This window comes from Poecilia latipinna, unplaced genomic scaffold (assembly GCF_001443285.1).
Source record: "Poecilia latipinna isolate Pla-1442-1.1 unplaced genomic scaffold, P_latipinna-1.0 Scaffold1415, whole genome shotgun sequence".
Classification (NCBI taxonomy): domain Eukaryota; kingdom Metazoa; phylum Chordata; class Actinopteri; order Cyprinodontiformes; family Poeciliidae; genus Poecilia; species Poecilia latipinna.
The window spans coordinates 136378-161320 of NW_015114031.1; the positions used below are offsets into that span (position 1 = coordinate 136378).

General features: G+C 38.4%; 1 protein-coding gene across 4 annotated transcripts; it reads left to right on the forward strand.

Annotated features, from left to right (window-relative positions):
- The first annotated feature begins 995 nt into the window (after nucleotides 1-995).
- On the forward strand, nucleotides 996-24767 carry LOC106962464 (progestin and adipoQ receptor family member 3-like). Of its 4 annotated transcripts, XM_015056895.1 has the most exons (9): nucleotides 996-1011; nucleotides 2958-3211; nucleotides 16029-16260; nucleotides 16357-16519; nucleotides 17557-17712; nucleotides 20753-20950; nucleotides 21034-21124; nucleotides 21855-22027; nucleotides 22990-24767. In XM_015056895.1, exons 3-8 carry the CDS (start codon nucleotides 16067-16069, stop codon nucleotides 21995-21997), a joined length of 945 nt encoding a protein of 314 aa, XP_014912381.1. In that variant the 5' UTR covers nucleotides 996-1011; nucleotides 2958-3211; nucleotides 16029-16066; the 3' UTR covers nucleotides 21998-22027; nucleotides 22990-24767. The 4 variants fall into 4 exon arrangements, with proteins under 4 accessions (XP_014912381.1, XP_014912383.1, XP_014912382.1 ...); XM_015056897.1 differs by lacking the exons at nucleotides 996-1011; nucleotides 2958-3211 and adding an exon at nucleotides 12325-12613; XM_015056896.1 differs by lacking the exons at nucleotides 996-1011; nucleotides 2958-3211 and adding an exon at nucleotides 12334-12609.
- Nucleotides 24768-24943: the final 176 nt, after the last annotated feature.

The window sequence follows — 24943 nt, forward strand, 5'->3', positions numbered from 1 at the left end:
GACCTGGTCTGTGGCCTCAGAGAAACTCAGTGTGTCCAAGACGGAGAAGAAGCCTCCCCTCTGGCGCTTTGGGTCGCGGTGGCGTGTCTGTCACTTAGCCTGGCTGACTCGCCCCTCTCTATCTCCATCTCTGTGCGACTGTCAGGATGGCAGATGACAGCGGGGGGCCACCGGGGAACCACAAGCTCCCAGTGAACCTCCATTTGCCGATCTCCATGGAGAATAGCCCCCACCAGCTGTATTTCAAGGCCGTCAAACTGCTGCTGTCACGACAAAGACCACGACAACCAGGCGAGGCCTCTCCCATAAAACATCAAAAGCAACCACTGCAATGAAAACAAGCGAGGGAAGCGCGGAGGGAGGAGGTGGGGGCTTGTCAATCTGCACAGCCGCTCTTCTAAGTGACTGTAGCCCACCGCCACTACACTCAGCTTCCACAGCATTCATTTTTCATGCTGCGCTGTCGGTGATCCAAACTGTGGCATCCATTCTGCAGCTGACATGTCCAAATGTCTGAGTTACCGCATAGCGCTGCACATAACAGAGCTGTCTGCAAAAAGTTTTATGATATGGAAATATGGTGAGAGCCTCTGTGATGAATGGGCATAATGAGGCCAGAAGTAACGCCGAGCTGCTGTGGGCATCTGGAGCGTTTTTATCTTGAGAATAATACCTGAGTGACATGAGCTCATTCTTTCTGAGACGCAAAGGTTGCCTTAAAAAACCATTTATGGTGCTTGGATGTTTTCACATTTTGTGGTAATAAAATAGGGTGTTTTCACTCCTGATAGTTTGGTAGAGTTGGTTCGATTGGAGACCAAAACTGCAACATTTATTCCATTTTCAGCTGCTGTGGTTCGCTTCCACACTGCACTGCCTCAAATGCCCCAAACACTTTGAAAAACCTGTTCTCTTCCTCACCTGTGGGGGCGCTGCACCAAGAACCACTGAAGAAAACGACACAGAAACCTATGAAGAAGACACTGAGCTCAACCTCTGTCTTCAGGAAAGGTAAGCAACGGAAGGGTGTCAGGTTTTAGCTGTGGTAGGTAAAATACCTTAAGCCATTTCTCCGGCTAGCGTTAGACTCTCGTGTTTTTTGGTTGTATTTACCCAGGATGTGTGTCCGCTTCAGTCCGCTTCCTGCCTTGGGACCGGTCTCCGGTCCGTTTGCATTTAGGGCGTTTTCCCTCCCAATAGTTAGTTTGTTCGGGGACTAAAACCGCAACATTTGTTACATTTTCAACTGATGTGGTTCGTTTTCTGTCACAGCTGCGGCTGAGCTGTGACCACTCGCACCTGAACATCATCTCCCTGATCTCCAGCTGCTGCCATATAAGGATGGATCGTCCCCCTGCACGGCGTCAGATTGTTGTTAAACCCTCAGCGGTAACACCTTCAGGCCTGCTGTAAAGACTTGAGCTAAATTGCCCAGTACTAACCTGTCTGTCTCTTCCTTTTGCCCAGTTGCCTCTCCTGTCCCCGATCCTGACCCTCTCCACCGGATTTGGACCTCCTGGCTTTGACCCCCGTCTGTCTGACTCTGAGATCTGGTACCTGTTTTGACCTGGATTTGGACCCGCCGGCGCTGACCCCTGTCTGTCTGACCCTGAGATCTGGAACCGCCCGACCCCGACTTGGATTCCCTGGTTTTGACCCCGGCCTGTCTGACTAAGAACTGGTGTACTCCTTAATAAACAACCGATTTGTATTCTCTGTTCAGTCCCTGCGTCCATCGGTGCCTACTCGTGTCAGTTTTCACTCTTCACTGTCAAACAAACCAGACTTCTTAAAAACGTGGTCCCNTCCTGGCCTGTGGGGGCGCTGCACCAAAACCTACTGAAGAAAGCGACACAAAACCCTTTGAAGACATAAATTCAACTTTTTTTTTCTTCACAAAATGTAAACAAAACTGTATTAGCATGAGATTTTAGTAGTTTTCTGTTGTCTCCAAAAGAGAAATCCTAAAACCACTAAAATCTGATGCCACTCCATTTTTATTTACATTTCTGAAGAAGGAAGTTGCACTTTGTGTCTTCATGTAATTTCCTTCAGTGGGTTTTGGTGCAGCGCCACCACAGGTGAGGAGGGGAATGGGTTTTTCAAAGTGAATGCAGTGTGAAAGCGAACCGCATCAGCTGAAAATGTAACAAAAGTCCCTAATAGAACCAGTTCCACCAAACTATCAGGCATGAAAACATCAAAGGCCTTCAAAATCTATGTCTTATCAATTTAGTGAGATATATTTTCAGAACAAGGTCATAAACGGTGGGGGGGAAAAGCAGCATCCAGGTTTGTAAAGTCTCAATTTAATCTCAGCCTGAATGCTAAACACCTTTATATAGACCGCTGAATGTCTACAAGTGAGCTTGGTTGTTAAAGCTACAGAGAAGAACCATCGCCACTCTGAGAGATGGTGCATTATGTCCAGGCTGACACATCAAGAGGCCCCAGATTAACGACCCCCCTGCACACACACCACCGTTCCCACCTCCGTTCCAGGGGCCACACTCATTTACATAAACTGATAATCCTTGATAAAAATTTCCATTAGACAAAGGTGAAATGGATCAATTTCTGCTGCCAAGATAAATCTCACGTTTTACACCTACAGGGTCATTACACGAGCCACATTTCAGAAATAATGTATTTAAAAAGTCCGCCGATAGCGGCCATTTCCCGTTTTCCAATTACCTTTAAGAAAAGCTTATTCTGTGGTCAATAAAGCACATTACGGCACAATATGATACAGTCCATAAAGATCAGCGTGTTTGATGAGAGGTTAGCGAAAGCTCAGCATATTTCGGCGGGGATGTCACAACCCCGTGGTTATCGCTGACACCTCGCTGTGCTCGCCATGCAAATGTCCTATTACGCCCAGTCCAAATAGATTAGGAGGCCTGTTCGGAAGTAAACAGTTTTTTCTGTTTTTTTTTCCCTTCTCTGTCTCCTTGCAGAGAAGATGGGAGGAAATAAAGACGGCACGGGTGAGAGAGGAGGGGACAAGATTGACAGGATAGAGAGGTGATGCCACCTGTACAGGGCAGGAAGAGAACGGAAAAAACTCATTAGTCTGCCTCCATCCCAATTCGCTGCTGTGACCTTGAGACATCCACGCCTCCCTCCAGGCTCAGCCCAGTCAGGACTCCCCGGATCAACCCCCACCTTCAGCGCCAGCATCTCCTAATTCAGCTGCAGCCATTTGATGAAGGTATTACAACCTGTTTTTCTGTCTTTATCTTGTGTCGTCCTTTTTTTGCATTCCTGAAACTTGCAAGATGCGTTTGAGGGCCATTTGGTTTTATTTATATCTTAAGCAGTTTTTAGGGTGTGTTCATTAGTTATTATTATTAGTTAAATATTGTTACGTTTTTACTAGTTATAGTAGTAGTTTTAGTTTATTCATGCTTTTGCAGAATTCAGAAAGGTCAAAGTGTTATCATGTACACATAAATTGTGAAAGGAGTACTTGGCAGAAGTTTTTCAAAACAATTATACAAATATTGTTGACCAACCAACTCACCATTTTGTGAACTAACATAAGGATTATGGAGAGCCAAAATTTGCTGACAGTTGATGTAAGCTACTTGTGTGGAGGAAAAAGATCAATTTCACATTTCACTTCACAAAAATGTTCTCTCTATTTCAGTTTTTGATATTCCATTAGTTTTAGTTCACTATAATGACCTTGCTGAGAACCAGTCTCCATTTTGTTTAACACTGTTTTATACATTTTTTAAAAACACAAACAACACAGAGTTGGTGTAGCTATGATACAAGTTGAAGTGCGAAGAGCTTATAGCTGCAGCATGTAACTTTCATAAAAATATGTTTTTAATGTATTTGTTACAACTTTAACTATGATGGTTAGATGTGTATCAGACAGGTAATCTATGAAAAAATCAATCTCTGCCTTCTCCCAGTTCTCCCAGTGCTAACTTACTTCAGAAACAGCCAATCAGAGCCAGGAGGAGGATTGTCTTGGTGCTGTCAAGACAATAAGTCACCATGTACACGCTCCATGTACACGCTCATGTACATGCTCTTGTACGCGCTGCTCACAGCCTCTCCCCTTCTCCCTGCTATGTTAGAGCTTCTCCCCGTCAGCAGTCTGTCATGAATGCTAAAGCTAGTTAGCACTGCCATCACTAACAGTGGATAAATGTCTTTCCTGAAGCATTGAGTTGTTTCTCCACTATTAGCACATTTAGCAGCGTGTACACAAGGTTGAGTGATGGCACCAAGTCCCTCCTCTTGGCTCTGATTGGTTGGTTTTGGTCAGGAACAGCACATTTTTTCAGATCGCAATAGTAGCTCAGGTAAGAGTTGGAGGATATCGATCTTTTCACAGGTTATCTGTTTCTGATTATACTTGTTATGTTATGTTTTATAAAAGCTATATGTTGCAGTTATAAGGGATTAATGCTTCATTTATTGTTTTAAAAAGTGTGAAGAGCTTATAGGAAAAAAACTGGATGGAAAAATGGATGATTAAAAAGATATCAGATATAATTTCCCTTTGAAAGTGAGATTTTCTTTCAGGAGATCAAGTTTATTTGCTATACAAATAAATTTGACTTTAGATTTATTATGGATCCAGTTACTCAGAATACATTTCTTTCTTAAAAATAGCTTACCACCCAGCTGACTGTTAATAAACATTAATAGAGGATTATTAAATGTTTATATGTTAAGTCAATGCGATCCTACAGCAATGCAGAGTTAGAAAAGACCTAGATGTCTTGGATTTTATGGGAAAATATAAATTTCAGTTGAAGACTTGGATTTGAAAAAAAATGACTTAATTCCAGAAGTGTCCACTAGTGAGTGTAGCATCTTCCAGTTTTTAACAAGTGAAGTGAAATGGCCTTATTTACTTATGAACTGACAGGTTACTGATCGACGTCTCTCAGTTGCTGCTTCTCCAAACCTTCAGTCTGAAAACGTCTCTCTCTTCAAAAAAAAACTGTAGATTCCTGCAGATCTGAGAGCAGAAACAAAAGAAATCAGCTGCAGATATCTCCTCTGTCCCACCAGCTGCCTCCCCCTCCAACACCAGCAGACATGAAACCCATTATCCTGATGAAATCTGAGGTAGTGCCCATTAAAGTGTGGCTGCAGATCTTCAAAACATTTCCGCACTCTGAGATTTTCCTGACAGCAGGTTAGAGAAAAGAAAATTATTTATCAACAGATTTTTGTCTGCTTGTCCATTTTTCATCATGTGGGTGTCCCAATCCTCCATTACAATAATCATAACCTCAATTATTACCAGGATTTAAAGCACTAACTTTGAATAAATCATGCTGTGATTGCTGCATTCCTCATGCAGTTTTGGGGGCTCTCATGTCTCCATGAGCTACCATAGCGCCCCCCGCAGCTTTCGGAGTGAAACAAAAGCTTCGTTTAGCTGTGTGACTCATGGCTCTGCAGCTGTGAGTCTTTTGTTTCAGCCACACAGCGAAGGAGTGACAACAAACAACTGGGTCCAGTCTGTGATCCGCTGCCTGTGAATCACTGAACTGCTCATTCAGACGTTTAGTCTCACACAGACACAACCTTAGCAGCATTTTTTTCAAAGTGTGTAACTTTATTATAAAGAAAGAAAACCTTTTAATAAAAGTTAAAATGATGTAAAGATTATTTAAAGGTTTATGAGGGTGTAAAGTACAAGAAAAATATAATTTTTCCTGTTTTAATGTTAAAAAGTAGACGCCCAGAGCAGCAAATTGAACTCGTAATCCTGATCTGTGGATTCTGTCGTCGTTACTGTACTGGTTCTGCTCCACGCTGACGGACAGATTAGATTCATCAGCTTTCTGCTGCTTAATGTCAGGTTGTTCAGTGGGTGGCCTTCTGGCCACTGCAGGTACAGACTGACCTCTACAGGAGGAGGCCGGAACTGCAGCCTCTCCTCCTACAACAGCTCCGATTCACAAAAAACAGACATCATTTAGAGCAAACTCATCTTCATTTTGGGTCATATCGCGATCGTGAGTGTGTACAAAGTCTGGGTGAGACGAAATGTATCGACAAAAACCCGTAGGAAAATAAAACATTAAGAATTGGTGTCTGAATTCAGTGAGTACTAATTAAAATGGAATATTGGACATCTTTTCACATTGAGTTTGTAATTATGTGTTATTAGAAGACTTTATTAACAATACCTAAAAACCAACTAAAAAATTTAAAATGGCATACATAAAAATAAAAAAAAAATCAATTATTTGCACTTCAGTTGTTCCATCCTAATTAAAGTCTCCAAAATTTCCCTTTATCCATGATTGGTCACTTTTATTATTTGAAGTTGTTAACGCATAAACCGGTAAAGACAGGAAGTGTTAAATAAAAACAGATACCCGACTTCACTCTTCTTGTTTTCACGTACTGACCAAGCTATGTTGCTATTGCGCTTCCAGTCGTTTCACCAGAGAGACTCTTTATCCCGTCTTTGCCATCACTGTTACTGGTGTATAAAAAAAAACAAAAACAAATAAATAAACAATTCTTAACCTGGTGGGGAGCAAGCAGAGCCTGGTGGCCCGCCAGGCTTATTGAACACTTTGGGAAACTATGCGGTAAATGTGACTTTTTGTTACTCGCCACATTGATCACAGTTTGTAAGTTGAGACTGAGGCTGCTGTGTAAAAGTAAAGAAACACTGCCACCTGCAGGTGGGAGTCAGCTCTCACTAAAATCCAATGTTTTTGATAATTTTTGCAGAAAATTGGCAAGAAACTCACAGTAACACATTAATGTGGAAAAAAAAGTGGGGACCTGTTGATTTTGTGCAAATTTCCATGATCGTAAACTGGATGGACCGAGTGATGTAATTTGGTGTCTGGAATCTAGAGGGCCACATAAGAAGCTAAGGCGGGCCAGATTTGGCCCCCGGGCCTCGAGTTTGACATACTAGTTTGATTGATTTATATTAATCTGGTTAGTAAACTTTTTATTAGCCTAATTTAAAGTGTTTCTTTCTTTATTTATTTCTTTTCTAATCCCTTTATTTTTTTCTTTTCTCCTCTCTTCCTTAGAATAGAAATATAATTAGTACATATTTTTAAAAAGGAGTAAAACGGATAAAATAATCTTTGTAAGGTTTTCAGTCCTGTTTTTGATGTAGCTAAGCTGGTTTATATTTTCTACTTTATTCTTATTTATTCCATTAGATCTCAGAAATGACCATTTCTAATAATAAAATGCAGACATCAAAGCTTGATATAAATATGTTCACTAATAGTGATAGATGCAGCTAAAATGCTTAAGTAAACTCTTTGTAGAATTATTTGTAAAATATTTTTAATTCATAAAATAAAATGTATAATTTAACATATTAAATAAAAATGTAGTTAAATTTAAATGCATTTATTATCACAGCTGCATTCTAGTTTTCTAACCTGAAAAAAAAAAAACTTCCATCTCTGGTCAGGTGTTTTGGGCTGGATTAAAATATGCCGTACAGCTTCTGATCGCTACATGTCACAATCATGAAAAACCTCTCCAGGTTACAAAATAAAATAATAAAAATAAAAATCCACAATTACATTGTTTTTAAAATCTAAATCTTCTTTGCAAAAGTCAGGAAAACTAATCTGCGTTGTGTGTAGCTCTGCAGAAAGAGGATAACTGACGGCGCATATGCAGCTGCAGTCTTTGCAGAGTTTTGTAATAAAGGGCTTATTTCGGCATCACTCCGAATGTAAGGGAAAGAAATTACCAAGCAGACATCGTCCTTGTGTCATTAAGCTTAGTTTCTCTGAGTGATAAGGATGAGCTTTCTGTTTTTGATCCATTAAGGATTACCACTAAGTTTCGTCCAGCTGCAAAAAAAAGTGCAACACATGACGGAGCTGTAATCCCATTCCCAACAGCAGCAAAGTGTCCTGAAGCCATCACTCTGCCCTTCTCCATAATCCCTACGCTACTGTAAAAGAAGAAGAAAAAAATTGTTTTTCACTTTTCCTTTGCACTCACAGCAGGAATTAAAAGTCAAAGAACCAGATGTATCTTCTAAGACTAAAAAAAGTACACGTAAAATCTGCGGATTAAGATTAATGCCTTTCAATATTGTTACACAGATGAAACTTTGCCCAAACAAACAGAAAGCGGGAATGTCATTTCATTCCCAGAAAGCGCTCAGCGGGCCAGATGCTTCAAGGATAAACTCAGATATTAGTACTCCAACGTTTGTCCATGCAGACATTTCACTTTCAGTTTTTAGTCGGATTCAGAAACAAAGCTGCTTGGTCCGAATTTATATATCGACGTGTTTGACTCTCGTTGTCTTATTTAACCAAAGGGAAACTTTTATTTGAAAAACAAAAAGCTTCCTCAGAATTTGAGAAGGAATTTTGTTCTTACTCTTTGATTAATTCATCTGCTGAGTTGACTTAGAACAAGTCATGGTTGCTATGGCGACTCCGTAGCAACCAAACCATGAATTTGGTGGGCATAGAAAGAATAGAATATATTGATTCACAAGCTACTCCATCTAAGGTGTTAAATATTTTCAATACAAATAAGAAATTAAGTTTCTAAAGTCTCTGGAAAAAATTGAACCCACTTCTCTGAACCCCATTGAAAACCTCGTGGTTATTCCACCAAATATTGATTTCTGAACTCTTCCAGAGTTAAAACATTAGTATTGTTGTTTCTAAATGAACATGAGTTTGTTTTCTTTGCTTTATTTGAGATATGAAAGCTCTGCATCTTTTTTGCGATTTTGATTTTTTCTCCTTTTCTGCAAATAAATTCTAAATTTTTGCTTGGAATTTCAGAGACATGTCAGAAGTTCATAGAGTAAAATAAGTGGTTTCTTAATTTTTTACAGACCTGTATAAATACCTAAGAGTGATGTAAGTAATTAAATATGACTAAATATAAATAAATAACAAATTAATAACAGGCATACAAATATGTTAATCTAAAAATGAGTGCAGAGAAAATTAGATTTAAGTTAGTCAGACAAGGGAAGCCCACAGCATTACTTTATTCATCTCATTTAAGCCTCAAGAAAACAATGACTGTGCAAAATCTGCAAGCCATATGAAAAAAATGAAGTTTGAATGAAATGACGTGTCTAGAGTTTTAGATTAGAGCGTTAAATTTTCTCACCCATTCACCAAAACCTCCTGATAGTCTGGGATTTTTCTAAATTTTGTAAACAAAGTCTGACATCATGCTACTGGTTGTCTTGATACATTTTTTGCATTAATCTTTCCAACACTGGAAACTGAACATTATGACAGAAACAGAAGAAGCAAACACTCTAAATAATGACAAGTTTGCTTCCACTGCAAAAATTAAAAATATTAAGTATTTTTGTTCAAATATGTTGGTGCATTTCAAATAAGACAAAACTAAAGTAATTTGTCAGCAAGATATAGGAGCTTGTTTTATGTCAGTAATAAGTTCTTAACATTGATTAAAAGTACTAGTTAAACTGGCAAATTATTTCACTTAATGCAACATATTTTTCCTATGTTATAAGTTAAATAATCTGCCAGTGGAACTAGAACTTCTTCATCAATATTAAGGAAATATTTACTTAAAACAATCTCCTATGTAGTTTGTTTTACAGTGTACACTGCAAACATTCTTGGTAAGATTTGGTGTTTTTGCCATGTCAGGTCTTTTAAATCAGCACCCTTAATGAAACTGTACACAATTTCAGAGTCTCACCAACTGTGTTACAGTAAAATTGCAAAAGAGCAGAGAAAAAAAAATTATCTTTGAAAACTACACTGGTACATTACAATTAGTGTTTGTACTAATATCTAGTACGACCCCAACTTTCATGGTCATACGAGTTGGTGGTAATATCTTTAAGTAGCCAAACACCTGATTTGTTTCAGATATTCACATCAAACTGAATCTGTTTGGCTTCAAGTGAATCTCAGAGGACAGGCGTCTGATGTGGATGTCCGCTTGAAAAAAGTCCTTTTTGATGATGCATTTTCCTGGACGATAAATTGTTCCAGACATCATTGCGATAAACGATAATGTTGTTGTTTTTTTGCGTCTTTTCTTGGCAAACATCTGCATATCTTTGCATTATTTCCTCAGCAGGTGATTTCTGTTTCTAAATGTTGCGTTTCTCAGGGCGGTCCTTTTCAGGAACACATCAGCAGAATGTTTTCACACTCCCCCTCCTCTTCCTCGTCTCTCTGCGGCAGACTGAGTTCACCCCCCACTCTGCGGGAAGAGCAAAGAGCTGTCCGCAGCGTTTTGTGTCAAGGCCCGGAGCGCGGTCCTCGATGCGAAGAGGAGAGAACGGGAGAGAAAGAGAAACTCTGTGTGACACTGAGGCATGGAGGAAGAGGAGGAGGAAGGCGAGGCCGCATCAGGAGGTTGTCGAGCCACATCCAAGTGTCAGGGTCCCGAAATAGTGGCGAGCGACAAGCAGACTGAAGACACCAAACAAACAACAGCTCTCAGATCGAGTAAACATCGGCTAACACGCGGGACGCGACAAACTGTGAAGCCTCCCTCTGTCTTCCGGTCCTGCTAATCAGATCCGTGGAGAAAGCGACCGGAGAGGACACTGGTCCTGCTGGAGGAGGCCTCTGCCGCCTCTCTTCTGTTCTGGCCGGGGTCCTCGAAGGGAAAAAAAACAAAAAAACACTGACAAGCTCAGTGTGGACACAGAGGACAGAGTCTCGTCTCCAGCAGATGTCTCGTGGCGCAGACTATAAATAAAGCCAATGAGAGCAGCCGGCTGCTGACGACGCTCCGTTCACTTTGCAAACGGCCCGACTGGAGATCACAGCTTTTTAACTAAAGTATTGATCTTCAGTTTCTCAAGCCGATTCTTAACCTCTGTACTCAGGCTGGATCTGCTGGAGGTTTCTCCCTGTAACAAAAAGGAGTCATTCCTTTCCATTGTCGCCACCTGCTTGCTCAGGGTTGCAGCTAACGATTATTTTAGTAATCAATTCGACTTAAAAATTGGCACATAGATTTTGCATTTAACCACTTAAGCCTGTCTTGTAGTAGTTAAACTGACCTGGACATGTAACAGATCAACACTGAAGTGTTTTTGTTCCAAATGAAAAAAGCTGAAAAGCTTTGAAAATAGTATGCAGTGCTACTTCTGTCATGTTTAATGTCTGCTCTTTGCTGTAATGTGCAGCCAACTCAATGTGACTCTAACATCTGTGAAAAGATGCACGACATCCAGTGCGTTTAATATCGCAGCATGGGTCTTTAGCTGTGAAAGAGGAGCGCACCAGTGTGGCGTCGTGTTCAGCTGATGACCCTGACAGTCCCAAAGGACGTTGGTAGCCTGGAGGCTTGTCTGCCTCCATTTAAACCGGTTAACAGCGCCCTGTTTGGATTGGACAGACAGCCAGCTGCAATTAAAACACATTTGTTTTTAGTGTTGGGGATGAAAACGTGCAGAAAGTGAGCAGTTGTAGAGCAATAATTGAGTTCACAGCGACTATGTCTGCTTGTAAGGAGCAGCAATCAGATTTGTTACCGGAGTGGAGATCAGACAAGAAGAAAGGATAAATACTGAGAAATACGGATCAGAACGACATCCCAGATGTCAAACTATTTTCTTAAACTCAGAGCTTAAACCCAGAGCTATATTGACCCTAACCCCCTATGACGCAGGGTTAGGACCGATATAGTTTAGCTGTATTTCATTGTGACTTTTTAAGTTTTAATCAGTTTTTGGGTTGTGTTTGCTAGTTTTTATTTAATTAATAGTTAAATATGTTTAACTATGTTTAGTTTTTATTAGTTACTTTTATCATACTTTGGCTAATTTTTAGGATCAGAGTTAAAAAGAGGTCAAAATATAGTATTTGTGTATACGTTGGTTGGGTAATGAAAATACAATTTTCTAAAAATATGTACCGATTCCTGAGTTTTTTCTCAACTTTTTCTGTCGCCATTTAGCTGACAGGCGTTAATGCCGCCAAGGAGGATTAGGAGTGCCGTAATTTGCCAACAGCTGACGGAAACTGCACGTCAGGTCGAAAGGCTAATAAAAAAGATTAAGGGGAATTATAGCTATAATTTTAACATGTTAGAATTAGTTTTATAAACGCACAATATAGTTCCAGCTAGTTATCGTTTTCCTAATTACGATTTTTATTAATTTCAACTAACAAAAATGCTTTCTCAATTTAAACTTTTATTTTGTTAGTTCATTTTAATGACCCTGGCTTTTAGTATCTAAAATGATCGAGTTTTCCTTCTCCGCATTTGTAACAAATTACTGCAGGCTGCGGTCCTGTAAAATCAATTTAGTTCGCAGAGGATTTCTATTGGTTGCCCCTGCGTGCGCGAGTTCCAGTCTTAACTTGGCGTGGCAGCTGACACTTTGCCAGAGTGGATGCGCTGAGAGGTGTATTAGAAGTGATAATGAAGAACACACTTCCACTTGAGAACGAGGCAATTAAAGTGGGGGTGTAAACAGCCGAGGGAGCAGCGAGTGTGACTTCCCTCGGGAGGGAATCACCAACATCCCTCACACCTGAGAGGTCTGCGGAGGACTCTGGCTCTGATGAGGATTCCTGGTGACAGTCTGCGATGGGGAGGTGTAAGACGAGGAACTGGAGCCCGAGAGCAGCCGCAGTCACTTCAGCTACCTCTTATGTCTGTATATCTGACTTCCAAGCTGCCAGAATATGTTGTAAAACATTATTTTACTTTTGGGTGTTTTCCACTTGATTAGAGGCGTATTTTCAGAGTTTTTCCTCCTTATTGGACCACTTTTATGCCGTTTATTCATTTACACAGAGACAATGTGCAACGTACGATCGCATATTATGGTCATTGCAGAGAGGAGAAAGAAAGAGGGATATATTTCTGCCAAAAACTCAGAAATTTTCTAGAAAAAATTTGTAGATTTCTGTGCTCTAAATGTTGAAAGTTTTAGACTTTTTTAATTATTATAGAAAATGTCTAAGATTGATTTAAAGAGATTTTTTTTTCAAAGTAAAGTTTTTACTTTTTAAAGTTAAAAATTTCCATGTTTTATTTTTTAGAACATTTTTTAGATACATTTCAAATTTCGGTGTTTTTTTTTTTTTTTTAGTAAATCGTTGACCTTTTTAAATTCAGAAATTTTCACATTTAATTTTTTTTTTTTTTTTTAGAAAATTCCTGAAATTAATCTCAAAATTTCAGCATTTTTTCTACCAAATTTTGACTTTTCAAGCTCAGAAATGCTTTCATTTTTAATTTTTTTTAATTTCTTTTAGGAAATATCTGATATTTATCTCAAAATTTCTGAGGTTTTCTTTGCCAGAAATGTGCCTTTTTTAATATCAACAATGTTCCTAATATGCCATTGTACAACACATACAGCGGTAAAAACAGCTGACCAAACATGCTAGAGCTCAGCTTGGATTGCTCAATAAAAGGCTAGGGCAGTGCCTGCTGTTTTTGAAACAGCTAAAAGGACACCATAAAATATTTACTTAGAATATTGACAGAAACACGGCTGGTTGTTTGCTTATTGCTTTTTTTTAAGTGCTTGGCATAGTAATTGAGACCCAAATGGAAGTACAAAAACGTGCAAAATATGAATTTTGCAGTTAATAAATGGGATGTATTAAAGCTAATACATCCCATTTAATGTATGGGGTTTCCAAGAGTTGAATGATGTGATCCAATTGGACATAAGTGTTTATAAACTCAATTAGCTTAGCTTCTGTGCTAAGTGTTGATAACATGGCATTAAAGCAGTTTTAAATGTTAAATATTTAGTGGAAGCTATAAAAAACACTTTTCTGTTTATCTGTCAGCAGGACAACAATGTGGAAATGAAGTCCAACAAACTGTAGCAAAATGTTGTACAAAATACTAATTCATGGTTGAACGCAAATATACATTTTATATGTGCAAATAACACTTTGTTTTGTAAAAACCACAAAATTTTTATTTTTAACCTTATTGGGGTGTCACAAAATTTCATAAAATGTAAGTTTGTAATCGTGACAAAATGTGACAAAGGGTTGCCCGTCAGTAATGCTTTTGTAAGGTACTGTATGTGTCTACATTTTTCTTAAGTCATTTTTTAAGTACATAAAAGTTACATTTGCATAGACTGCGAGTTGTATTTAATAGTATATGAAGGACTTTATGAATAAAATTTTACTTTTATTGAATCTAGTGTAGGTTTTATTTAAAAAAGAAAAAGATTAACAGTGTGTGTCATTGTTCTTTAGAATGTAATTTTATCTAAAATATCCGGGCTTTTATTCTTCTTGGAAATTGTAAGGTTTTGTCTTCAGGCAAAACCTTTTTTTTCCTTCAGTTGTAAATGAGATCAGGCATGGTCGATGTTTCGATCATTTTTTTAATTCAGGCAGTATTTGGACAAGCTGAGCGGGTCCTTTAATTCTGATGGCGTCTTAGTTAAGTGAAGATGTGAATAATTTTATATACTCTTTTTTTATATGTTTAATTTAATGCTCATAAATCTGTACAAATGCGTAGTTCGTATTTTAAGCCGCAAAATGGCTCAAACTACAAATACACCAAGTTAAAAGGTAAGTTTATTTTTTAGTTATGAACTATAAACAAAGCAAAATGCTAACTAGCCTAGTTAGCTCTTGTTAGCCGCTAGACAACGAACCTCTTGGAAAATCCCACCTATTTTAGATAAATTTGGTTAAAATAGCTACATTTTACATTGTAAGACTCAAATTGAATTTACTCTTAGCTTATTTGATGCTTAACAAACATTCGGCTTATAAAATTGTGCTGAAACTTTGTAATCGTTAAGAAGCACAGAGGTTGGCTTTTACGTAATCCCTCGTATTCAGACGAGCAGTAGGATATATAACATTTATAAACTTATTTTCTTTGCCCATAAAAGTATGGGTAAAGAAAATGTGATTAAAGCTAAATCATACAATTACAGCTGGGTCTTTAAAAACGCCATAAAACACACACCTTGTATCAGCTAAATCCAAAATATTTTCCAGTAGATTTTAGCTAGTACACATCCAACGTGTCTGTTGACTAAATATGTGCAATTACTACGTAAACTCATTTTTGTAAGATGAAACCTAAAATAAAAACACAGTACATGTAATATCATACAGCATAAAACTAGTTAAAGGTCAGAATAAACGAGTCTTCAGCTCCTTCTTTAGAAGAATCAATAGAGTCAACACAGCACAAAGAACGAGGCAAAGCAGCTCTTAAGGATTTATCCTCTCTGGTCTTAAAATGTGTCTGTGGGACCAATAGCGATCTTTGATAGGAATATCTAAAAAATCAGAAATGTGGGCAGAGTTTTGATCACAATAGTGCTGCAAAATTAAAGTACGTTTGCTTGAAGCATGTAAAGCATCTATATTTTCCACATTTGAAACTGTCATGCATTTGAAGCCTAAATGACTAGATATTACTTAATTTCATTCGAAACTATGCAGACACTGCGCTGAAAAACAACTCGCCCTCATTAGAAAGACCTGGTTTCTTATTAATTCAGCTAATAACTATTTGACCACTCATAGATCATTGTTTTATTATCGATTTTACATTATATCTAGAACTCTTAATCACACCTTCTAAACAATTTAAAAGGTTTGTTGCATTTTATTTTTACATGTTTGACCAATTTTGTGAAGCTATTTAAGTGTACTTTACTGGTGCAGAGTGTCAAATAAGTCAGTTCAGAGCTGTTTTTCTATATTGTTATTGATCGATACTGAACCTCAGATATCGGATAAGTGTAAAAATAGATCCACGCAGCTGAGTTTTTTTAGGGTTGTTTTTCACTATCTGGCAAGCATCCTGACTGAATGTTGCATTCCAAAAAGTCTGGTAATATTGTGCCAATCTGATGGAAATCAATAATTCCTTTATGAAAGATACTATGGACCATTGTGGTCTCAATGAGTGCTCAGCTGGACAAACAGATCATGTAAATAATGGCATCAGCAGCATATTGTCCTATCTTGGCAGTTCAATGAGTCATTTTGCTTAAAATTGACATTTGTTTTAACTTTAATGTCAATATTTTGGCTTTCTTTTTTTCTTTTTTTTTTAACTTTCAGCTTCAAGCCAGTTTAAAACTGACTCGCCTGGCTCTGCAATGTCCCAGAAGCCCCAGAAAAATGCCCAAACTGCACATTACATCGAGCTGGGAGGTTACCAGTACTGGCCTGTGCTGGTGCCCAGAGGCATCAGGCTGTACACGTACGAACAGATCCCGGTTTTCCTGAGAGAAAATCCGTACATCACAGACGGATACAGAGCCTACCTGCCATCCAGGCTGTGCATCAAGAGGTGAGGCGTTGCTCAAAGTTTGGCGTAAACCAGGATAAAATACTTAATGGTGCTTTAAACTTGGAAAACAACAATGGAGCAATGGTTTGTGTGCAGCCTCTTCATCCTATCCAATGAGACGGTGAATATCTGGAGCCATCTGTTGGGCTTCCTGCTCTTCTTCTGCGTCGGCGTGTACAACATGGCGTCGGTGCTGCCCTCCATCCATGCCTCCAGGGAGGATTACGTCATCTACTCCATCGGGCTGTTCTGCTTCCAGGTGGGATGCCGATCAGATCCTTCTGTTAAAGGAACTTCTGGATCGTTAAAGTGAAATATTTCACCTCCTTCACCAATGGCTACGTTTCCATTCACTGTAAAATTGCACAAATTTGAATTTTAAAAATAACTTGGCTTAATTGAAACGTATCAATTTAGAAAGTTTTTGTGCTTGCATGAGGAGATGTTTAAAATAAATTGTATATTTTGCAAAACTGAAACACTTTTGTCACGAGTCACATGATCAACAAACAAATGTTACTACTGGCAGAAATGACAAAGAAGACAATAGGAAGTGGTAGGAGGGTGATGGTTTTTAATGAATTGAACAAACTTATTCATGTTTGTTCCTTATTTAATGAAAACACAAGTGTGAGTTTGTATTTCAACAACGTTTTGCGCACATTTGTAATGGTAGCACAGCTAATGATTCAGTTGTGTGACGTCAAAACTGTCAATTAACCGGTCGATCTACATCAGTAGAAGGAATCTAAATGCATTACTAAGCCTAAAAAAGTGAAAACAAAAAGAGTAAATCATAAAAATGAAAATGTCAGCCATTTTTGATTTGTTGATGAACCAGTGGAGCCAAATCAAAGGAAAACAAATGGATGATTTTGATCAGGATTATTAATAGTGATTCTCCAATCAACTGATCATCTGAAATGAATGAAATCTGTCACATATTCTGAGTTTAACATGCACAGAACTGACAGAAGCAGCTTTGATTTTCCTCTTCATGTCTGCTGAATCGTTTCTGGTTGCATTTTCAAAAACAGGTAGAAAATATTAGACCTCCTCTTGATATTTTCCTGCTCAGTTTTCACAATATGATGATTCAGGATGAGCCAAATATCATTCACTGCAATGCTGTCGCCTTAATCTGAGCGATTACGGACCGGCATCAGTGCAAAGTTCTGCTGGATGTTCTTAGCAAATTAAACTGAATCCCAGTCCTGAAATCTGCCTGAATCTGGTCTGGATAATGAAATGTGTCTTTAATTCCTGATGGAGCGTGTCGCTGCGTTCAACCCTCAGCTGTGCATGCTCTGCTCCGTGGGTTACCACCTGTTCTGCTGCCACCGCTCGGAGAAGACCAGCCGCCGCTGGATGGCGCTGGACTACGCCGGCGTTTCCATCGGCATTCTGGGATGCTACGTTCCAGGAGTGTTTTACACTTTCTACTGTAACAACGTAAGTTCATTCCTGATTGATTTGTGGTGTTTGGCTCTGTGGTATGACAGTTGAATTTTTTTGTCATTTAGTTTTTCATTGGCATTTTCCACATTTGTTTACATATGAAGCATACGTGAATAAAAGTTGTTTTTACATGTTTGACAAAGCTAGTGAAGCTATTTATTTAAGTGAGCTGTGCTGGTGCAGAGTTATCAAATAAATTTGTAATTCTGGGCATTTATGTTTGTGCTTAAAAACAAAAACGTTTTAAATCAATTCAGCGCCATTTTCTGGATCAGATCGGTGTCGGCCGATGCTAAACCTCAGATATCGGGATCCAAAGCGGGGGGAAATTCGGATCGGTGCAGCTTCAGTGTTTATAGAAAACACAAGACCAGATGATGTTTTTGCAATATTTCTCTGATTAATAGAAGTAAAGGCTTCACAAATGATTAAAGAATGTATTCAGTAATTTTAAGATCGGGTTCAATTCTGTTCTTTTCACCCCAAAATAATCAGAATTCATTTTCAAGAGGGACCTCTAACCAGGTCCCTCTTGAAAACGAGATCTGGATCTCAACTGGGTTTACCTGGTTAAATAAAGGAAATAAAATAAATAAATAAAAACAGATTTATGCCACACATATCGGACATATATCAGATTATTAAAGCGTTTACAGTTTGAACTGTTGCTTTTAATTCAACTTTTCCGTTGCTGATGTGATACATGCATCTTAATTCTGCGCCAAAAGAGGCAGATGCAGCAAATCTGAACATAAATAATGGCTGAAAATATCATTTGGAAGTAAGAAAGAAATCTGCATCAGTGAAGCGAATCACATCACAAGAATCACAGTTACAAGGATACACTTTTCTGCTAAAATTACAACTTTATTCCTCTAATCAAACTAAAATTCTCATAGCCTGGCACTAATACCCACAGATAGAAGGATTGAAATAAAAGCCACGTTGTGAAATTATTTTTTGTCATTTGTACTTTTTTAATAGAAAAGAAATTATTAAAGTTAAATCTGATGTGGAAGAAGATCTAATTTTATTTCTGCATTAAATGGATTTAAAGCAGCTGTTTGGTGAAACTACCTTCTCCTGGCCTGTTTTAAGCTTAAACTGAAACAATCAGACTATAAAAGGAGCATTTGATTAATTCTTTACTGTGGATTGTTGCATCACGGCGGCGGCCTGAGGAGCAGTAATTGAATAAAGCGAGCGCCTCAGCCTGGCTCCGCTCTTTGACTCATTGTTCCCAGTGAATAAGCAACACAACACCTTCGCCGCTCTCATCCGGTTGGAAAACAGCCTCTGATGACACAAGCTCCTCATTCCAGCCGCCCACCATCATCATCACCACCGCCGCCGTTTTATTTTATTTTTTATGTTTTTTTTATCCCTGAAACGTTTGGCTCCGCTCCGGGACGCTTGCTTTCCCCCGCATATTGGAAGCGCCGGGTTATTTTGCCCCCAGAACTGGGCTGAAATCTGCTCCAGACCAAACCAGATGGCGGCGTTCACGGAGCGGTCCGTCACTCCTGTTCCTCACCATATGACGCTTGCAAGTCCAGGAGCCTCGGCGGCAAAAAAGGAGCCCCTCGTCCCGCCACCGCCTCCTCCTCCGTCCACGCCAAGATGGAGGCTTCGCTTCTGGGTGGCTCCACTCCAGTGGCAAGCCAAGTCCCTGAAGAAAAACAGATTTTTATATTTAGCCAGTCAAACTCTTGTCTCGTCCGAGTCTTTTGAGGGACACAGATTTGGAGATCTGTGATGATGAGGAGGAGGAGGAGAAAAAAAAAAGAAAAGAATTTGGCTGCAGCCGAGCCGGGGGCCTTGTTCCGGGTGCAAATTTATTCACTGTGAAATTCAGCAGGACTCGTCGCACGAGGACGTGTGACTGGACGGAGGCCTGCATCCACACAGGCGGACAGAAGGGACGGAGACGAGGCTGTCCAGACTTTTCAGCAGCTACTTATAGAAGTTTAAATACCAAGCGCAGATCCGGGGACAGGTTCGCCGCAGATCTGTGATAACGGCTCAAACAGTGGGAGAGATTTCTTAACACATGCAAGGAAGAAACTGAGCCAAGATGAAAGACAAACGACGCTTAGTTTTCATTCTCCGATTCTCTTTATCTGCTTGTTTTACTCATAAAGATCTGAGTCATTAATAAATGTATAAAACACTTTATTCTGCTGAGAATAGAGGAATCCTCTGGGATGATCATGGAGTCTTCAGCAGTTTCTAAAACATTTTAATATTAATCACGATTAATCAATACCTGATTAATCGTGATTAATCAGGTATTGATTAATCGTCAACTAATTGAGTAATCGATTAATCGTTAACTGGAGTATCCAGCCTATAAAGGGCATTTGCTGAAAGAACAGCATTAATTACAGATTAATTACAGGCTGTAATTAATTAATCCAAAACTGTGCAAAATATATATACATTTTGCATTTAAGATGAAAACACTCTTGTCTGCAAATATGTTTTACCCAATTCTCCTCAAGTGGAATAGTTGGTTATATAATAGTAATAACTATTATGTTTGCTAACTAAATAATTAGCTTGCTGACTAATTATTTAACGCAGAGCTAAATATCTAGTCTGAAGCTAAACATTTAGCTTATTAATGAATTAATTAGCTTGGAGCTAAATATTTAGCTAGGTAATGAAGTATTTAGTTTACTGCTACGCTAGTTATTTAGCTAAATATTTAGTGTGAAGCTAAATATTTAGCTTAAAATACAAAATATTTAGTTTAAAGAGAGACAATTTACCCCCCATTTTTTCATTCTGACAGTCTAAATAACCCAAATTATTTATGTTCATTTTTGACTGTAACTGCATCCCGTACTTTCCTGGCACTGGTGGTTGCTTGTCTGCCCCAAAACCCCTGAATCAAAAATCCGAATCACCTCCTTGGATAAACACCAACATTCAGGTCTACAGTTGGAAACATTCAAAGGAAATGAATTCCTCTCAGTAGTTGTCTGGTTTTTATTTTTTTGGCTCTGACGGGTCTCTGTGGTGTTGGTTCCAGTACTGGCGGCAGGTTTACCTGGTGACGGTTCTGGCCATGATCCTGGCCGTCTTCTTCGCCCAGATCCATCCTCTCTACCTCAGTAAGCAGTGGAAGCAGCTGCGCTCGCTCATCTTCTGCTCCGTGGCCGGATACGGCCTCATCCCGACGCTCCACTGGATCTGGATCACCGGGGGATTCTCCTCTCAGCTCGTCCAGGTCCAACAAACTCTTCTGGTTTTCACCGACTCTCTGCTCAGACGTGGTCATTGTTGACTTTTGTTTTTGTTTCTCCTCTTCAGGCTTTTGTTCCACGGATTCTTGGGATGTACTTCATCGCGGCGTTGGCGCTTATTTTCTATGTTTCTAGGGTTCCAGAGCGATATTTCCCAGGTGAGTCCACTCGGTGGTTTCACATCACCTGTAGGGATGCACCGATTTATCGGTGCAATTTAGCAACATTTCAGGCAGAAAAACCGGAATCAGCTGGTCAGGCTTTTTACAGATCAGTAATCGGTGATTGGCCAGAAATCTGCAGTCGGTGCAACCCTAATTATGTCACACGATAGTTTAAGTATTCAAGATGCTGCTATCACTGACTAGTTACAGTATAATGTTTTTGTACCTTTTGTTCCATGTATGTTAGTCACACTAAAGAGATATCTGGAGGTTTTTTATATCATTTTCTTTAGGATACAAATGAACCACAAACTTGTATTTAAAATGAAAAAACAAAACAGATTAAACATGGACTTTTCATCTTTTCTTCCATTCCTTAAGCATAAACAGAAACTTTCCAAAAGAAGGAAAGAAAGAAATGCATCCAAACTATTTGGACTTTTTTGAGTTACTTTAATGTTTAATGAGATATTAGCCATCTGAGTTTTGATTTTTTTATGTTCGCTGTCTGAATGAAGAGCCATTTTCCTGTGCAGTCCCACCTCTAACAGATCACAAATCGATTTTAAACCAGTTTCTGCACCAAAGACTTAATAATGTAGAAGCTTTTTGTCTATTAAACGTGTTGATGTGTGCAATTTTAAATTTGTATTGCGAGGAAACGGAAGAAAAAAGCGGATCCTGTATTAATATGCACTTAAATCACTGTTTTATTCCCCCTCAGGTCAGCTGAACTACCTGGGCTCCAGCCACCAGGTGTGGCACCTGCTGCTGGTTCTGATGTTCTACTGGTGGCACCAGTCGTCGGGTTTCATCATGGCGTACAGACACAGTCAGCCGTGTCCCGCCGCTCCTCAGCACACTTAGTTCACAGCGCGACACGCCGAGTTCCTGAACGTAAGACGACATGAAGTCCTGGAAGGAATGTTTTCTAAAAGTTTAAATGGAGCAAAATTTGGTCAGAATTAAAGTTTTAATGTGAGAAAAAAGTTCTGATGTTAAAGGAGAAAATAAGTTTGAATTTAGTCAAACTTTCTCCATTTTATAAAATAATTATCATTATTCACCCGTCTATTATCCATCCAGTTACACCTTCATAAATTTTTCCTGTATATTTGTTTTTAGCTTTATTTATTTGATTATATTTTTGTAATACATCTAATTTTTAGACTAGACTTTATGCTTAAAACATTATTTTTTCTCCTGACTTTCCAACATGTTTTTTATTCTCCATATTTAAATCCTGACGCCTGCAGAAGAAATCTGACTCAAATCTACTTTGAACAGTTTTATTTATACTTTATTAAAAATTGTCCAGCAAAGGAGAGATGTGGATGTTGGCGTAGGAAATGTTTTAATGGAGCCAAACACTTGAAAGAGGAAAGTAAATTATATATTTATCCATAATTTATTCTTTATTTTTTTTATTCATCACAATTTCCTGAAACAAGTTGGTCGTCGGATCCTCTTCTCTAGAAACCTCCATATTTCTTACAGCCCGTTTGTTTCTTGCTTTTGTGCTTTAAATATTTAGATTAATCTAAATTATAGAAACAATGTTCATCCCTCTAATAAAGTTACAAGTCAAATTAGTTTTGATTTAAGATAATCTAAAATATCCCTCTAAGCCGATTTTAAGATTATTTTGATTTTAGTTTGTTGTTCTTTAAATAAAATAAACACCGTTATTTCAGAGTTCTAGCTAAATTTTCTGGCTTGAAATTAATTTTTTATCAGTTCTTAGCAGATCTTGATATATATTTTATATTTTAATCCTTAAATCTGTTCAGAAGACACAAAAATAAATGTTGCAGCTTCCAAGATCTGATTTAAGTTCCCTCGTTTTTTTCGACCGCTAGGAATGACCTTTGACCCGATGGCTTTTACCTGTGATTTGGAGCAGGATGATCAGCGGCGCTGCAGCACAGGAAGCGAGGTGACATGAACGCATCACCACCAACAGGAACAAATTAACAGGAAGCTCCTGGTTCTCCAAGTGCCTGTAAATGATGTAGCATCAAATGTTTCTGGATGGGGAAACTTAAAACTGCAGATTTTTTGATGTTTTTAACAATATCAAGAAGCAAAAAGTGAGCATGTTAAAGCAATTAAAACCCCAAAGACTTGTTGTTCAGCAGCTTCTTTCAGAACTGTTGTTAATCAGATTTTTATGTTTTATTTGGGAATCAGTCAATGTTCTTAAACTCATTTTAGCAGGGCGTAACGAGCAGCTCTGCCTCTAGAGGTCACTAGTGAGACACAACAGTGATTTAAGTGGCAGTATTAAAACTACATTCTCTGTCCTTTTATATTCATTGCTACAATTCTGTATTTGGTTCATATGTGAGGATGCTTTAGGAGCGGACAAGAGAGAAAAAAAATCAGTGTTTTCAGATGTAATACTGTAAAATATGATATTCTAGCTCCCTTAGGGTGATGTGCAATGTTTTACTGTTTTAGTATTTTAAATGACTTCATTCCAAAATCCAGCACCTACATGTTAAACCAGCTTTTATGTACATTACATGAATGTTTTATCTCTTAAAAACATTTGATTATATTTAGACTTCAAATTTGACCTCAGCAAAAATATAAAAACACTATATTAGTCTAATTATAAATCAGTTCTTAGCCTTAAAATAAACCATCAGATCTTCAGAGGCTTACAAACGGCTGTTTTTAGGGTTTTCTGCAATGGCAGAAGAGTGCAAACGCACAAGACATTGGCTGTTACACATACAATAGAAGCAAAAACCTTTAAATCCACTAAATAAATGCAAACGAAAACTGTTCCAACTACAGGAAATGGAAACAAAATGGGAAAACTCATTAAAAAAAGCTGTAAACTTTCTCCATAAAAACAAAAGTGCTCCAGACCACTAGGTGGAGTATGGAGTAGGTGATTTTTACCTACATAAACCCTGATGTTCAATAATATTGCAAAAGACTGCATTTTTCAAAAAGTGTAGCACACCTTTTCTTTTCTGCACATCCCGACTTTACTCTGCATTTGGTCCAAGACCATTTGTTCGTCTCCCCCTAGTGGTCCGGGGGACTTCAGTTTTGTAACACAAGTTTGCAGTATTTACGTTTGCACCATTATAGTTTCACATAAACAGAAACATTATCGGTTTAGTGATTATAACGAAAACCTTTGGCGATGGAGGCGGGACAAGATGTTTGGTGTCTATATTTACGTCTTCAGACATTTATCTGCACTGCATTTTCTACAATTTACCCTGAGCTTTAAAGAAATGGGAATCTCACTCAAATTTGGAGGAAGAGGTTAATTACTTGAAGCGCTAAAAAGGAGAATAAGTCACTACACTCCTTATTCATGCAGCTTTTTTAGCAAATATTTTCCCTTACAATTTTAAAAGTCTTAGTGATTTAATAGCGATTAAGTTAAATGGCAGCAGACTCATTTTGGAATGACATTTGATACTGTTTTTAAATTATTAATGGACTTAAACTGTACTGTTTGTACATTTGTCTTTTATATCTGCAACTTGTAAATAAGACTTCTTTTTTCCCACTTTGGTTATTAAAAGAGAAGCTGTGTAGCTACGTTTGTTTTTAAGGCTGTTTAATACAATACGCTTCACGTTTGTCTAATAAACTGTTCAATAAAATCCAACAACCTTGTCAGATGTCAGAAATGCTCCACAGGTACCAAATCCTCCACAAGTGACTGGCTGCATCTTTGTGTTTTTATTTTGAGTTCATAATAAAAATTAAAAAAAGAAAGAAAATAACCAATAATTGAGCAGAGGTTTTTCTGCTACAGAGAACAGTTAAGAGCCTAAAAACGAA

Excerpts from the sequence above, each read along its gene's own strand:
- LOC106962464 (XM_015056897.1), top strand. The coding sequence starts at position 12,544 with ATGGGGAGGTGTAAGACGAGGAACTGGAGCCCGAGAGCAGCCGCAGTC. Across the intron at positions 17,713-20,752 it reads ACACTTTCTACTGTAACAAC|TACTGGCGGCAGGTTTACCT; the intron begins GTAAGTTCATTC and ends TGTTGGTTCCAG. Across the intron at positions 20,951-21,033 it reads TCTCCTCTCAGCTCGTCCAG|GCTTTTGTTCCACGGATTCT; the intron begins GTCCAACAAACT and ends TCTCCTCTTCAG.